The sequence below is a fragment of the Euleptes europaea genome, chromosome 2, assembly GCF_029931775.1.
Source record: "Euleptes europaea isolate rEulEur1 chromosome 2, rEulEur1.hap1, whole genome shotgun sequence".
NCBI lineage: Eukaryota > Metazoa > Chordata > Lepidosauria > Squamata > Sphaerodactylidae > Euleptes > Euleptes europaea.
Genome location: NC_079313.1, coordinates 89320523 through 89337570, shown reverse-complemented (window position 1 = coordinate 89337570; position 17048 = coordinate 89320523). Strand labels below are relative to the sequence as shown.

The following is a 17048-nucleotide window of genomic DNA, read 5'->3' as shown; positions in this document are numbered from 1 at the left end:
AGCTGACAAGACATTTGAAATAAAATGAGAGAAAATAAAAGTATAATTTAAAAACTCTCAAGCATCAATTGGCAACAGGAGAAAGCAAAAAGCTTCTCAAGCAATCCCAAAGGCATACAACCATGCACCAAAATAATTTCCTCACACTTCAAGCTGTTTCTGATATCCCTAAACTACACGGTATGTAACAAAGGTCTAATCAGGATTTTGTGCTCTTGTAGCAGACTGCATACAAGGCTTTCAAAAACTTTTGATAAATACATGTGCTTGTGGCATTGAGGATTCCCCTATTTTGCATGCAGGTCACAGGAGGGGTTGCAATGGAAACCCAAACCCACAGGATTTCAAGCTTCATGGCTCAAACGCCGAGAGATGACTGCTTAAGGGCACTCAGGAATAATCTTTAGCATTTTCACTCATGCTCTGTTCACTCAATCCAACATTGGCCACAAAGTGCAATGCTGAGTGTTTTAAATTCACAAAGCTATGAAATCAGCACACCATTCATCAGGAAGAGATCAAAAAGGTAGCAGCAAAGAAAAATTAGCACCCCCCCCCCATACACACACACACACACACCCAAAGCATCCAAAAATCAGAAGAGAATCTTGTATCATTTGACCGCAATGACAAAATGGAGGTAAAATGTATGAAGCACTAGGCCCACTTCAAACTCAAAGCCCAATCAATAGGGGTTACCGCACTTTGTATTCCCAGGGATGTATTAAGAGTTTGAAAACGTTATAAAAAACATCGCTTTAAAAGGGTTTTTGATACCACGGCTTATAAATGGTTGGAAGACTTCTTCACAGCTAAAGGGGCCAAACAAAGCGCGAACAGTATTTTTTATAACGTTTTCAAACTCTTAATACAGGGATGGGGAACCTCAGGCCCGGGGGCCGTATGTGGCCCCCGAGGACATTTTTGTGGCCCTCAGGAGCTCTGAGGCCCCGCCGCAGAGGAGCGGCACAGGGCGGCCCTCCCTGAGGGTGTTCCTGGGGCCACGGCTTGAAGGGGAACTGGGGCACTTTTGGACCTCCTCTCGCCAACTGACGGTTGTCGGTCAGCAAGAGGAGGGGGAGGGACGCTTCCCCCAAGGCTGTCCCCTATAGCCGCAGCGTGCAGGAACACCGGGGCACACTGTAAGCACCTCTTGCTGCCTGTCGGCTGCTGAGCAGCGAGAGGGAGGGGGGAAAAGAGGCCCGCAGCTCCCAGAGGCAGAGCATGCGCGCAGGAGCCGATCGGGCTTCGGGGGGCCTTTTGTGGACTCTGGGAGGGAGGGCATGGAGCCTGGGGCCAGGTCGCGTGGGGCCGGCAGGTGTGTGTGTGTGGGGGAAGGCTTTTCTCTCTCCCTCTCTTTCTCTTTCTTTGTCTGTCTCCCTCCATCCTTTTCTTTCTCCCCCTCTTTCCATTTCTCTCTCCCTTTTCCTCTTTCTCTGTTTTCCTTCCTTCCTCCCTTGCCGATCGACCGCGGGCTTCGCCCCCCTGGCGCCTCGGGCCCACCACTGGCTGCCCTCCCGCCTGGGAGGGGAGGGAGGACCGGGGGAGCAGGGAAGCCCTCCAGGCCGTCTCTGCGTGGCCTCCCCTGGGGTTGCCAGCCTCCAGGTGGTGGCTGGAGACCTGGCAACCCTAGCCTCTCCCCCCACACACCGGGAGATTTACACCTGGTATGGCCCCCGAATGATGTTACAATGTGCAAATGGCCCTTGGCAGGAAAAAGGTTCCCCAGCCCTGTCTTAATACATCGCTGGGAATACAAGTGCGGTAACCCCCAATATTATGTAGAAGATACTGAGACCATCTTCTAGCCCAGTATTCAAAATATGAGACAAATGAGAGAAACTTCTGCTATATATACTGCCTGGTTTCCCATGAAGAGTGATAGGGGAGGAAAACCTCTCATACTTGGAAAGGAAGGTGTACAGCTTGGGTTTGAGCTACACAGCTACTGCCCCTAAATATTTGAACAGCAAATAAAATTCTGGGCTCCAAACCCACAGTTCCTTCCTCACACTGCAAGAAGTATCATTTGGGCAGCCACATTACTTTGGGAGTTCAGAATAATTTAAAGAAAAACTTACCTCCTTTGGCGTGAAAGTTTCACCCTGAGCACCTGCAGTCCGCAAAATCTTCAGGAGTGGCAGTTTTGGCTGTACCTAATGTATAAAGTAACTGTTATTTAATCATGTCACAAAACACTTAAACATAAAACCAGGTCTTGCATGGCCCTGCAAATTACTTAGAAGTAACACAACAGATCTAGCAAGATGTTCCACTCCCGCATCCAATTAGAAAATCCGGACTAAATAGTTCTAAAGGAATTAATCTATTATAACATTTAGGGTCAGATATCTCCAGGATCTATCTAATAAAGGTGGTCTATCAACCTTAAAACTGATAGTTCAAAGAACAGAACTCACAATTATCATTTGTACTAAGACCAGCAAACCAGGCAGGAAATCTGCCAAAAAACGATTTCACATTGTTCCATTTCAAGTCAGGAAGACTATATTTATTTAAACTATCACTAGCAACCAACCACATGCAACTTCATGAAATGCAAGCCTGATGAGAAAAAAATCTAAACGAAGTATAGCACTTATAAGCCTATGCACAGAGAACACACCTTCCTGTATGTTTAAATATCTTTTTACACCAAATCAGCTGTTTCTAAGCTGTTGAATGAGTAACCATTAAAAAAGACAAAATACCAAAATCAAAAAGTTCTTCAAGCTGGTTTTACTATTCCAGCCTACACTCTAGAAGATCAAGGTATGTTACCTGTTTCATTTGCCCAAATGATATTCTGCAGGCAATCTCAGATGGCATATGTTGTGTTGAGGTGGAAGTTGTCATTGTGGCAGTGAAGCAGCTGTCTGTAGTACAAACCTAAAAAAGAAATGAGATTTAGCAACTACTGTGAAAGAAAGAGCATACAGAGTTTTGTTATAACTACGTGTACCTTTCAGAAGCTCTAGAATGCCATCTGGTACAAAACACAAGAGGCAGCATCCTGATACCTCCCAAAATGCAAAAAGTCTGATGCACTGGACCAAAACTCTGTTATTACCTTTTTAAATTTGATAACAAATATCAGAAATCCTTAAACCAGTGGTCAAGTGGACAATCTGCTAAGACCCAGGCAATCCTCACTGTTCAGATCCTCTAAGCATGGCAGTCCCCTGTGACATGTTGAGACAAGAACTTAAGGGTGAATTTGTTAAGCTGACTAACTGGAACTCAGCTGAGTCACTCAACTCTCACCGGAAATTCTTGTCAGCGATGATTAACTTAGTCCAGAAAGCATGGGGGCAGATTCTGAAAACTAATAGCAACGATTACCATTGTGGGGGAGAAAATGCTAGAAAGGAACTTTCAGACCAATAAGGGATGCATTACTCTCACGCCAAATCCCAGCAATAGAAGAAGGGTTAAAATGGCAAAATCTTTGAACTGATCAGGACTGTTTCAATGTCTATTGTGTGTCAGATTACCGCTTCCTTCAGAGAACAGCACAACACAGAATGGTCCCACATCTTAAAACAGTTGCAAGCTAACAGGGTATCAATTCTCTATGCCTTTTGTACACATCATACCATATTATTTCTCCTTTATTCCGTAAGAGCAGTTATTTCAGCTAATAATTTAGCTTTAAAGGCGTCACCATAAAAAAAAAATTAGATTTACAAGGCTTTCTGATCTGTACTATTGACTTCAATAAAAAAGGAGGGGTCCCGCAAACTGGGAAACATTCCTGATTATCAAAGCTTACCAAAGGTAAGCTTCCACACATTCTCCAGCTTTCCATGGAATAGAGATTTAAGATTTCTGGAAATACTGAAGCCATGGGGAGAAAGCTTCCCCCCCCCCCAAAAAAAAATAGAATGAGAAAAATTGAAATGTAGGCAATTCTTACTTTCCTATCAAACCTAAACTTTATACTAATTTAACTAAAAAGGTTGACTGTAGAAAATTCTGTAGTAAACAAAAGAAAGTGTATTACTGGACAGAAACACTCTCAAAACTGCTGCAATAGGCAAGACCTACCAGCATACATGGTTATCAAATTTGTATCACTGAAAATATTGCAAAATCATTCTTGAAAATAAGTTGTATATGTCTACAGTATACATAGTTATTATCTACAGCAGTGTTTCCCAAATATTTTGAGTCATGGAGCACTTTTCAGGAGAGAAATTCATCATGGAGCACTAATTTTCACCTAGCACCTATATTCTAAACCAAATGACAGTAGTATTTCCAATCTCTTCATGGAGAACTAGAAGATGTTTCGGGGAGCACAGTTTGGGAATCTCTGATCTACAGTATACATGGATATTATCTAATGCTATAGACCTATAAATATTTTTTCATACTACACATTTTGAGCAAAATCTTGCCTTAAATAGCATTTTACTCATTCCAAAAGGGAGAAAAGTAATTAACATAGGGGTTTTCCCCCAGTGTTCCCCAAAATTTCCAACAAAAAAGTCATCATATTTTCTTGCTATACATTTTAGCGAAAAAAACCTGGTATTAAAAACTTTTCACTCATTTCAAATTAGAAAATATTTAATAGATTTTTTTAGTGCTCCCCCCAAAGTCCCAATTTTTCTGCTGGAAAAAACTTTTAAAATCTTGAGGGGGAAAAATGAACGATTTTTCTACTAAGGAATATCTTTAAAATTGAGCACCATTGCTTAAAATCAGTAGACACCAAAAATACAACCATGTCACCAGAAAAAAGAGGTCTTGTGGCATCTTATAAAAATCTACCAAAGGTATTGTGGTATAAACTTTAGACTGGGAATCTGAACAATAAGGCATGACATGCATCTGTGTATCCTCAAAGACCAGGAAAAGCAGAATCTTCAGAGACTTAACAGGCAGTATACAAAAATGTTCTTTGTAACGCAACCAGGGTGGGTAAACATCAATGATTTAAAAAAAAACTTTAAATCCGATTTTTAATTAAACGCTTTGAGGAAAAATCTATCTAAATATTTCTAAAAGTTATTCATCATGAAATAAGGATTAGTTTAATTATGTAACATGAGGCAGCATATTCATGCAATGTTTAAATTTTTTGGTCAATGAATTTTATTAATCAATTCCAGAGGTTTCTGTAAGTTTATTTTGAGCAATTTTTTCTATCTAGAAGATATTATCACTGATGCTTGGTTTTGTAGTTCTCAAAACCGAATTTGTGTCTGCAGAGATAACATGTTTCTTCACACTAAAATGTTATAAAATATACATTCAGGGTTGAGAAAAAGACCTAAATCCCATTGTTCCTTTGCAAATCTATGTACACAGAATCAACCCCTTACCCTTTTTGTGCTAAGTTTCAAGAAGTTCAATGAATAGAAGATTGTTTGGGGTGGAATAGATCTGTACAAGGAGCTAAGTGTGAGGAGGGAGGGGCAAACAGTAAAAATGAAGGTGAAACATTTTGAGCAGAATTCTCCACAATTCTAGGGATCTTTTTGCGTATAGCCTGAGGTTTATATTATTCTCTCCCTGGAGGAGAAAACCTATAATGGCAGCAGGCTGTAACAGTATAGAAAATCATGAATTAAATCTAGTCTTACTGACTAGTGATTTAAATCAAAGCCACCCTGAACCAAACAAACAGGTTTATAGAAACTGGGTTCCGTTTGACCAAGCCTGTTATGGTATATGAAAGCGAAGAAAAAGTGTCAGCTTCTCTGAAGAGACCAGAAGCCTTGTCACAGACACAGAAGACCTCCATTAATTAAGTACTGTGAATCTAATAACCCTTTACTACCAAAACATTAGTAAAGGAATATGCAAAAGACCTAGGAGTTGTTTTAACCAGATTATTTTCATATGAAGCAATTATACTTGCTCCATTCCTATTCAAATGGACTTGCTCTGCACGTGAGGACTGCTGATTTACACACGCATAAGCTTCTCCAACAAGATCTGCAAAAACACTCCCCCAAAATTCTTGTTATTGTACTGCCTCACATAGTAACACATGCACAGCACTCCAACTCTAAAACCAGCTTCACAGAAAAGTCAGACCTTTACTGCCTACTCTGACCCAGATCCATATCCCCACTCAAACTCATATCCCCACCCCAAAGACTTAGGGCCATCACTCTCTCTCTGAGTAACTTACTTAAGTGTGAAATGGGAAAGCTGGAGATAAACTAGGTTTGCCAAGGGTTTACTTCTTATCTGTAAATCAACTAACTAGTTTTTGGAAAATCCAGGTTGAGATTTCTATTTACACCCAGGAATTCTTCAGCTTGAATTCTTATGGGCAGTAAAATGAAGGACACATTCTCATCTAACAATGAACATTTACAAAACATATTGATTAAAAAGTAACGTGGAAATCACAAAGCTTCAGTTATAGATATTAGAAACCATGTTTCCAGAATGAGAATGAGACTATGTAATTATAGGAATGCTGATGTTCTAAGTCTCATTATTATAAATTTATTATGAGCACATCTGAAGAATCCTAAACAAAGGAGAAATAGAGAAGATTTTGACCATGTATGTGGCAGGTCTGTCTGGTTACAAGTTATCCTTCCTGGAAACACTCCAAGGTAAATGCCAAGGCTGACCCTGCCTCGGTGTAGTAATGTAACCAAACTTTACCTGGGTTTGATCTCAGTGACTCCCTGAGTAATACTCACCATAAAACAAAGGGAGGCTTTATTGAAGACATTCAAGAAAATATATTAAAAAGAAGGCATATAGGTCAGTGGCAGCAAAATGCACAAAAAATCCACACATTGACTAGCTAACTTACCTGAGTTCTAACACAGCGCAGTTAAAGCAAAGTGTTCCAAAGCATAATACAAATATCTTCTTTGCTGCAAGGTGGGAGGTAAAACTCTAACTATACTGATAGAAAAGCGATGGCCATAACCTCCTGACCTCCTCAACCAATCACTGGGCCGTATCCATGGAACTTTCCAGGGTGAAAGTGAGCTCTCACACCCATACCAGATTCACAGCTGAACGGTGTGAGCTAATTAACAGGCCTAAGTAAATGACCTTGATAAGTAACCACCAGAGCATGGGGGTTGGTGGCTAACACTTGCAGAGAATAGAGAACTTAGCTGGAACTAGCTGGAAAATTCTTCTACAATGGCTTGTCTCTTGACAGTAAACATGGTTTCTTTGGCAAAACTGCCCAACGTGATCCTTGTTGGTAGAAGTATTTCTGCTGTTCATTCAGGAGGCCTTTTACTCCTCCGCTAAGAGTAGAAGGGGCCGCCTGGCTCATGAGTTCACAGCCAAACGAAATTTTGTCTGCTGCCACTTTTCCAGAATATGGTTTTGGGTATCAATGACCATTATTGTCGGAGGAAAGAAAGTGATGAACTGCCCTTATTATCAGTCTGTTAGCTCTCTACCCTTTAATCTACATACAGCTTGGACTAACAAGAGAGACTCACTGCAGACAATGCTCAAGTACAATTAAGGCAAGCAAAGGGAGGGAGGGAGTCAGTTGCACTGGAAAGAGAACATAGGGTCTGGACTCTGCAGTGTTCCTTATCTCTGAAGCATTGTTAAAAAGAGAGAAACCGCTTTAGGTCTGTAGAGGCTTAGTATGTTGCTGGCGAAGGGGTTACAGTCTTACAACAAATGCTAGAGACATCAGACTTCATCGCTGCAATTCTGAATGTTATTATACAGTTAGTGATTCAAACTTCAATTAATCCTGTATCTAATTCTGAACCTAGCCTCCATGTGGATCAACCGACCCATAAAATGGGTCCATGAACAGATAAGGGGCATTTTTATACGGACAAGTATTTTACTGGAATGCTCATTAAAATGTAGAGACAATAGCATATGCTTCCTTATGTTGCCTGTTTACATTTAAGGAAAAACTGAAAGCTTTGAAAACTACAACTCAACACTCTATCTTTGGACACCCAAAGAGCTGTGCCTTTGTCAATCTTATATGCGTGCATGTGTTAAGTGCCGTCAAGTCACTACCGCCCCCTAGTGACCCTATATAGGCAGAGTTAACTTTCTTTGGCCAAGGTAACTAACACTCTCAGTACTGCTTATGAGTTCCATTTCAGGTTGAGCAAAATCTGGTTCAGAATTACTTCAAAGTAACTAGTTCAAAATAAGTAGAAGCTCTAGAAAAATCTACAAATCTTATGCAGACATTTCTACCTTCCCCAGCGCATGAGAAGGAATGAGGCACTGCTCTGTGTGTTGAAGGAAAGTGAAACAAAAAGTAACCACAGATTTAGTTTCAGTTTTGCTTCAGCTGGTTACTTAATGATGGCAAAAGGCGGCAAATAAAAACGTAATTATGGACAAGTCTGGCCCAGATCAGGGAACAGGAATGGCACTCCCTTGATCTTCGCAGAGCCCTTTGCATATATATTAAAAGGACAGCAGACATCAGGAGATCGGACTTCTTGTTTATCTCTATCTCGGCTTTGAATGTCTTGGCAGGCACTGATTAACACCATCTAACTACATATATTCTATGGATAAAATATCCATAGAATTTCAATCCAATCATTATGGGGCTTAGGAATTTTGCTGCTAACCTGCTTTTTCATTAACATGTAAACAAAAGAACAAAGGCTGAATTGAAGCAAAGTATTTATTTTATTTTGCCATCAAGTCACAGCTGACTCATGGGGACCCCTGATGGGGTTTTCAAGTCAAGAGACATTCAGAGGTGGTTTGCCATTGCCTGTCTCTGCATTATGGCCCTGGTATTCCTTGGAGGTCTCCCATTCAAATACTTGTCAGGGTCAACCCTGCTTAGCTTCTGAGATCTGATGAGAGCATGCTAGCCTGGGCTATCCAGGTCAGGATGAAGCAAAGTATACAACCTTCCAAATTGCTTTGCTCCCAATAATTTAACCTTCCTACAAGAGCACCAAACATTTAGAACATACTAAGACAAACAGTGCCATCCTAAACATATTTAAACATATTTACAACCTTCTAAGTCTATTAAAATCAATGGATCTGGAAAGGTGCAACTCTGCTTAGGATTGTACTGTTAGTCACTAGAATTGTCAAACTCCATGCTTTAAGACAGCATTTCCTTAACTTGAGGAAACAAGATCAAGACACACTTTTGATAATCTTGGACTGCAACCCTATGTATATTTCCATATTCATTATGAAAGAGCATTATTCAGAAGTGCCATCAACTTCAGGGGGACATACTTTGCAGTAAGCAACCAGGTTGCTAGTTAAATCTGTCATGAGTTCTCCAAAATCCCATATATTGTGGGTTCTTTTTATAGCCAACTATTTAAATAAGTGGCAAATTCAGTACATTCCTTAGAGAGAGATAAACACAGATGAATTACCTGCTAGCCTACACTTCTAACAATGAATCACTCTATATAGGTACTTACAGCACCCCACACTGGGTTAAATGTTTTATTACATTCATAACTTATACTAAGTACATTATTCTTATTTATAAAAAAGATTCACACATAAGTATTACTCTCTTCAATTCAGGCTGCATGACAAATCCACTAAAGACATCTAATATCTGAATCAGTTTCATTTCTAACACTGCAGTTAAAAACGTAGATGCTGCCTGAACCTAATGTGGTCACAACCGCTACAATTGTCAGCCACAGTTGCTTCTTATGCAGCATGCCTACACACAAAAAGCAGCCTTTTATATTTCTTCCAGCATGGAACTGCTATGAGTGTAGGAAGCAAGCTGCATAATACACTCCCACAGGGTTCTCCGTAATAAGACTGTTATGAGGCAAAGCTTCAAGTATCATCACCCAATTCTCACAACCACCGATCAGTTACCGGTATCTGTTGAGGTTTCACATTTTTCTAGCACCGGGCTACCACACTTGCTGCTGGCATCTCTGTTCACGTAGTCTGTCAACAAGCTTACATGATCCATACTAAGCCCGAAACTGCTCATGCCAACACAAGTTTCAAGTTAGTGCAAAGGTAAAACATTCAACTGCAGCTTGGCACCAACCATTCATTTAAAATGCAGAAAGTGTCAAGGGAGTATACCACACGCTACTCAGTTTCGATGCAAGAATTTTCAAGGAAATGTACCGCACGCTATGCGGCTCGACTCATCTGATAACATGTCTAAAAAGTAACGTATTATATTGTTAATTTTGTATTAGTGTTTTTGAATATTTCTTCGTTTTAAGGTGTACTTAAAATTGTTAGACAGAGCAACAAAATGGCAAATATAGGTTGCAATTTAGCAGCTTTCACTTCAACATATTACATAAACCTTGAAGCGGAGGGAATGACGTCAGGACTTGCGCACTCGCCTCACTTTAACTTTCCCTCTAAATCTCCTCAACACATTCTGTAGCCATTCTCCCACGCTGTCAAAGCCAACTCCTGCTTTAAGAGTAACACCGAGTGTCAAACCCAATACAGCCTCAAACAAAGCTACTTCAGACTACATCCACAGCCTCCAGTGACAGCAAGCATACACAAATATATCTATATAGCCCCTGCAAAAATCACAAGGAAGAAACTGCTTGAAAGAAGGGGGTTAGCAAGAAAAATTTCAGTGTCCTTAATTTGAACCTGCTGAAGATCATGATTTTTACTTATGTAACATGAAAGGCAAACAAGTGTGTTAATGCAAGTTACTTTAAACTGAAACTTCTAAATATGCTGTGATTTCAAGGACAATTTCCTTTAAAGCTATTTTTAAGGGCTTTTTTTCACCCTTACAGAGAAAAATAGGAACTTAACTACAGGAGTCCACTTCAGCCATCAACATGAGCCCATGCAATTTATATCAGCACTGCCCTCTCCAACACAATATAGGCATTGCCTCCTACTTGCTAGAAAATTCATTTCAACCTGCTTAGAGCAGAGATACCCTCAACAAGACAACAGGTAAAGCATCAAGCAGATGCTTATAACCAGGCTAGCATCTGTACTATGTACCACAGTGAAACTTTCTAATATCTCTCTAGCTCCACACCACTTTTTGCTCCATTAGCAGTTGTCACAGCACGCTCCCTCAAAGGCCAGTTTTCCTCTCCCTTTCTTCCTTTTCCACACCATCCCAACGGCCTAGCTTTTTATTGTTTCAAAGAAGACACTCCGTTTTTTGCTTCTCCATCCAAGACACTCCTAGTGCATCTTGCAGCCTCAAAATCTACGACCTCTCCTGACCTCTATTTTAAGCTGCCGCAGATTTTGGGCTTTTCCACTAAGCCCTGAAGCACACTCTTCTCCTGCCCGACTTTTCCTTTTTGCCTGTGCACCTGATTAAGAGTTCTGGGTAAACCAAAAGCGTACACTCCCTATTTTGTCATATTTGGGGCCTAATTAAGAAAAAAGGACATTGCGTTTTTTGCTTCGAATTTATTTTCTCCGTTTCCCTTGATCTAAAACAGCGACCTGCAGTTTAAGATTCTTCGTAACCCACTTCTCACTCCTCCCGCCTTTCCCTGATTACTCCCCATATTAGACAGCTGCTACCCACACAACCACTCCAGACATCAGCAACCAGGCCCCAGCCATTCCTACCAAAACTCTCGCTCACCCTGAGGTTACTCCATGGCGCCCAGCAACTCCTCCAGGGAACCAAGACCTGGAAACCTGTCAGCGCCTTCGCCAAACCTTCCTCGCCTCCATCTTAAGAAGGGCGGGAGAAGAACAAGTCTCCACTTGCCTCTAAAGCAACATGGCTACCGAGCCACTTCCGCCCAGACCATAGAGACAAGGAACCGCGACCGTCCCACACATCACGGACTTCCGGTGTCGAATAGAAGCCGCAGGTTGCTGCATCCGGTGTCCGCTTTGGACGCGCCAAAAGCGCGTTTCCTAGGAAACGAAACGGTTTCTGCAGTAATGGGAAGCTTCGCTAGACAGTCTTTTTTTGGGGGGGAGGGGGGAGTGTTTACGCTAGTTCAAAGAAAGTTCTCCCCCAGGGAAAACAAAACAAGGAGTGACGCATAGGCCCCACTGGTTTCTTTGTTCGCATTCCTATCCCAGTACGTTTCAAAATGCCCCGTGAAGCTGAAAGACTGTAAATGGATAGGGGGAGACAAAAGGCTTCGCCTGCTGCATTTCTTTCTCTCAGCTAAGCACTGGAGTATAATTTACAGGTTCCTCCTTTGTTGTAAGTGCTTTGAAAGAGTTACGCTCTCCACTGGAAATAAATTTAAAATAGTAAAGTAAAAGATGACAAATCACAGTGGGTCGCCGTGTTAGTCTGTCTGCAGTAGTAGAAAAGGGCCAGAGTCCAGGAGCACCTTAAAGACTAACAAAAATATTTTCTGGTAGGGTAGGAGCTTTCGTATCTGAAGAAGTGAGCTGTGGCTCACGAAAGCTCCTACCCTACCAGAAAATATTTTTGTTAGTCTTTTAAGGTGCTACTGGACTCATGCCCTTTTCTACTGATGAGGACAAAGTTCTGTTTTTAATCATGAACAGGCAGAAATGCGTCAGGGGCAACCAGCCACTTATGTTGATGCCACAGCAATGAATCTTGGGATGTTACGCAACTAGGGTTGCTGGCAAGCCTGGAGAAAAACGTCATGTTCCTTTAATAAAGAAAGGAATGGAAACTGGCAGCTGAAACTTTTCATTACATTATTTACTTTAAATAACATAACATGATGCCTCTGCTTGAAAGGACAGGACATTTTTCCCCCCTCCAGGCAGTTGGCAACTCCAGCCACAAGCTTTTGCATGTCAGAAATAAATCCTACTGAGTTCAACGGGGTTTAATTCAAAATAAGCAAAGGATTACAGTGTGCATACAGCCTTCTCGGCAGTTTGTCCTCCCCAGTCTCTGTCCCTGAGATGAGTAGTTTTACACTGCTGATCTCAAAGAACCTTCCTCTGTCCCTGTTTTTTTCTTTTCAAGCCTAGAACATAAGAAGAGCCTTGCTGGATCATACCTGTGGCCCATCTAGTCTAGAATCCTATTTCACACAGTGGCCAACAGAGCATAGAGCCTGCTAATGCTGATGTTCAGAGGTTTACTTCCTCTAAATGTGGAGGCTCCCTTAGGCCAACGCGATTAATAGCCACTCCTAATAGATTTCCCACTCCCGATACACTCCAATAAATGTTTATTGTCTATCTTTGTGCAGAGGACGGCAACAGCCAACCACCTCTGTTAGTCTCTTGCCTTGAAAACCCACATAGTTGCCATAAGCGGGCTGCGGCTTGATGACACTGTACACACAAGTACAGGAATTGAAAAAAGTACTCGAGCATAAGAACAGCAAAATTGTCTTGTTCAGAAGAACAAGAGTTAGGAGAGAAAGACTGGGCCAGGAACAGCCATGAGGAGGAGTGGGAGAGAGGAACTTAAAGACGAGGAGAGTTTTTAAGAGAAAAAGAATGAACGGAGAAGGAAAGAGTTTACCTGACTGACCTCAGTCGGCTGCGCTGGTAGATTACACTGTCTGTTTTGGTGATCCACAGGCTGAGAGTAAGGGCTTTAGGCAGAACTTCCAAAGGTCCCAAGAAAAAAATAAGAAGGTAAGGCTGTAGAACACTGGTTCCCAACCGAGGGTCCGTGGACCCCCAGGGGTCCGCGAGAACTAAATTAAGGTCCGCAAAACAAAGTTATAAACCCATAATAAATTAATATTTTCAATTAAAAGTTCTCTATTATAAAAATATATATTCAAATATTATTCTAAGTTTAATTTTTAACTAACAGTTATGATTAAAGTTTATTTTCAAATTCTCGGAATTTTTATTATTAACCCTGGGGTCCCTGCACCGAACAAAAAAGTCCTAGTGGTCCCTGGTCAAAAAAAGGTTGGGAACCACTGCTGTAGAGGGATGCTTCTGTGTGGCAAGGAAATGTCCAAAGTCCCAGAGAAAGAAAGAAAAACAGAGTTACCCGCCCCCTGCACAAGCGGAGAGGATGAGACAGTAGTATTTTGGCTAGCAGAGCAACTGATGGGAGCCAGCACAAAAGAGTATCAAAGAAATAATGGTAAGGTCCAGGAATTTAGGGCGAGTCCAGGATAATCTATGGATTTCTGAGGGGGAAGGGGCTTTCCAGAAAGCTAACAAAAGGTGATTTCATCCCTGCGGGGTGGACAAAAGGATTGGCAGGGTGGGGGCCTCACCCATGCCTGGGGCAGGCTGGTAGGCTAGGAGACATTCAGGCAAGGTAAGTAAGATAATCAAGCTCACTTGGGTGCTTGACACTCAGGAAGACTTGCATTTGCTGATGAAATTACCCATAGACCAAGGTGGACTCTTGGCTTTGCCAACTCCTGTGGCAATGGGTAGGCATGCAGATGTCCCATCAATAAATCAGTCTCCCACCCAAGGTTTTGGCCACTTGTTGGAATAAGGACAGGCTTGACCTCACATGCTCCAAAATAAGGCATTGATGGCTTCTGAAATGGGTTTCTTCAAAGACAGTATTATCTACTGAAGGTCCCCTTCCCATCTTATCTTTACAAAAAACAAACAAAACCAGCTCCATGCCTTCTATGAACTTGCTAAGTTGCTACAAAGACAAACAGGACTGACTGAACTTGACAACCAGAGTAGCTCCATGATACCACTCAGGGGAGGGCATTGCCCCCACTGGGAAATACTGCAGGGCCAGGCATTCCACACATGAAGCTGCCTTATACTGAATCAGACCCTTGGTCCATCGAAGTCAGTATTGTCTACTCAGACCAGCAGTGGCTCTCCAGGATCTCAGGCAGAGGTCTTTTACATCGCCTAGTCCCTTTAACTGGAGATGCCAGGGATTGAATCTGAGACCTTCTGCATGCCAAGCAGAGGCTCTACCACTGAGCCGCAGCCCCTCCCCAAGGGGCATCACCTCCACTGGGCATAAGCCCCGCTGTCGTCATCCCCCAAAATTTATGCCCCTGCTTATAGGTTAGAAGGAACATTTGACTTATGCCCAGAAACAGATGGACAGTGGAGATCTTTAAACACCAGGGTGATACAACCCTTCTGTCTAGTCCCCTTGTTTTTATAAAATTCCCTCTTTAGAAATGAAATGTGATTGTGTGGGACCTTTGGGACAACTTTCCATTGTCATTAAAAGGGACAAAAATGCTTAATAGCACTGGTGTTACCGTTCCCAGTTGGAACACGGTTGTGATGCCATATAGTCTATCCTCTGAAAGTTGCCCTTTCCTCCAATTTGGAGATCAGTTGTAATTCTGGACAATCTTCAGCCCCCACCAGGTTGGCAGCCTGCCCTGTTTGATCAGAATTTCAAGTGGCTTTCCATGTTCCTCCACCGCTCTTACCCTGTTTGTGAGATATTCAGATTGCAGCCGGAAGTGATAGCTGTGTCTGCTTGGTAACTTTTTTGTTTTTATATGGGAAAGCTTTGCCTTTTGGGAAGAGTGAGAGGTGGGAGGAGAGTCTGGCATAGGAGCGCCACGTGGGTGCGAGAAAGGAAAGGTGTGGTGTACTAAGCAGAAAGCCGATGAACCGAGATTCCCTGGCTCACCGATGCTTTGGCCTTTGTCGCAGCGATGCCCCATCCAGGCAGCCCGTGCATGTGTTAAGTGCCGTCAAGTCGCTTCCGACTCATGGCGACCCTATGAATGAAAGTCCTCCAAAATGTCCTATCTTTGACAGTCTTGCTCAGATCTTGCAAACTGAAGGCCGTGGCTTCCTTTATTGAGTCAATCCATCTCTTGTTGGGTCTGCCTCTTTTCCTGCTGTCCTCCACTTTTCCTAGCATGACTGTCTTTTCCAGTGACTCTTGTCTTCTCATGATGTGACCAAAATACAATAACCTCAGTTTAGTTATTTTTAGCGTCTAGGGTCAGTTCAGGCTTGATTTGATCTATAACCCACTGATTTGCTTTTTTTGGCAGTCCACAATTTCCGTAACACTCTCCTCCAACACCACATTTCAAAGGAATCTACTTTCTTCCTATCAGCTTTCTTCACTGTCCAGCTTTCACACCGATACATAGTAATAGGGAATACTATGGCATGAATTAATCTAGTCTTGGTGGCCTCTGCGTAGTGATCTAGATTTGGAAATGTTTCCTACTGGGGTGGGAGAGGGGTGAGCAAATGCACTTCTTGTGAGGTATGCAAACCTTAGACCAGTACGAAGCAACATTTTCTATCAGACAGTCTGTGTATACGAAACAATTTATTTTCCCTAACCTGCGCTTGCAAATAACTTTGTCACCAGCCACGGAACTCTGAACCTTTGCAACACAAATTATGTCTTTTGCCAAGCACGAGGGCAACTACTTCTGCTTTCAGCAATGCATAATTAAACTTGTATTTCCTAAAGTGGGTCGGGCAGCAGCTCGAGCGTTCATGCTCCATTGGACGGACGGTTTAGAGCATGGAGCTAATAGTGTATACATTTACGAGGTCTTCCTGGTTTTCTTTTGTATAGCGCCACGCCGAAAGTAAGCAGCATGAAGCCCGGATAGCTCAGTCGGTAGAGCATCAGACTTTTAATCTGAGGGTCCAGGGTTCAAGTCCCTGTTCGGGCGTTGACTTTTTTTTAAAAAAAAGTTTTTGTAATTTTGTAGGTTTACATTTCTATTTCGTTTCCAGCAAATCGATTCTTTGTTCGAATTTTTTTAATCATTGTTGTGCTTTAACCCGCGGAGAGACACCGTTGATTTCACATAAATTATCTATATATACACACACTAGTCTTGTAAAAAATTGGATTTTATTTTATTTATTAAAACCTCAACTGAACAGAATTTTTGGGTAGTGATTTTTTTGAATTAAAAATCAACGCCCGAACAGGGACTTGAACCCTGGACCCTCAGATTAAAAGTCTGATGCTCTACCGACTGAGCTATCCGGGCACTCTGGAAGGCTGGGTTTCCACTCTGCTGATAGTGTATATCTGCAACTAGATTGCCACGTTATTAACCTTTTGCGATGATTATACCTACATTTGTTTTTATATGGCAGTTTTTATACGAAGATACCCCCGTATATTAACTTAATGCACAAAGTTCTTCCGATCTCGCATGCCGAATGGAGAGGAGGGAGTAAAAAAAAAAAAAAACCACTTTGGAGTAGTTGTTTTTTTACAAACCTTGTAAACGGATAAAAGAATCCAC

General features: G+C 41.9%; 1 protein-coding gene and 2 non-coding genes across 3 annotated transcripts in view; 1 reads left to right on the top strand and 2 right to left on the bottom strand.

The window, feature by feature from the left end:
• MDM4 (MDM4 regulator of p53) overlaps positions 1-11571 on the bottom strand; it is a 31791-nt gene extending 20220 nt beyond the window's left edge. Inside the window, exons 1-3 of the mRNA XM_056844126.1 lie at positions 11534-11571; positions 2782-2889; positions 2082-2156 (exon numbers count right to left, since the gene is read on the bottom strand). Of these exons, the coding sequence (XP_056700104.1) occupies positions 2082-2156; positions 2782-2856 (150 nt within the window). The 5' untranslated portion in view covers positions 2857-2889; positions 11534-11571. The remainder of the gene's footprint in view (positions 1-2081; positions 2157-2781; positions 2890-11533) is intronic.
• Positions 11572-16387: 4816 nt separating this feature from the next.
• Positions 16388-16460, top strand: TRNAK-UUU (transfer RNA lysine (anticodon UUU)). The gene has a single exon. It is a non-coding gene; the product is annotated as a tRNA-Lys (tRNA).
• A 254-nt stretch (positions 16461-16714) lies between these two features.
• Positions 16715-16787, bottom strand: TRNAK-UUU (transfer RNA lysine (anticodon UUU)). Its single transcript has one exon. It is a non-coding gene; the product is annotated as a tRNA-Lys (tRNA).
• Between the last annotated feature and the right edge of the window lie 261 nt (positions 16788-17048).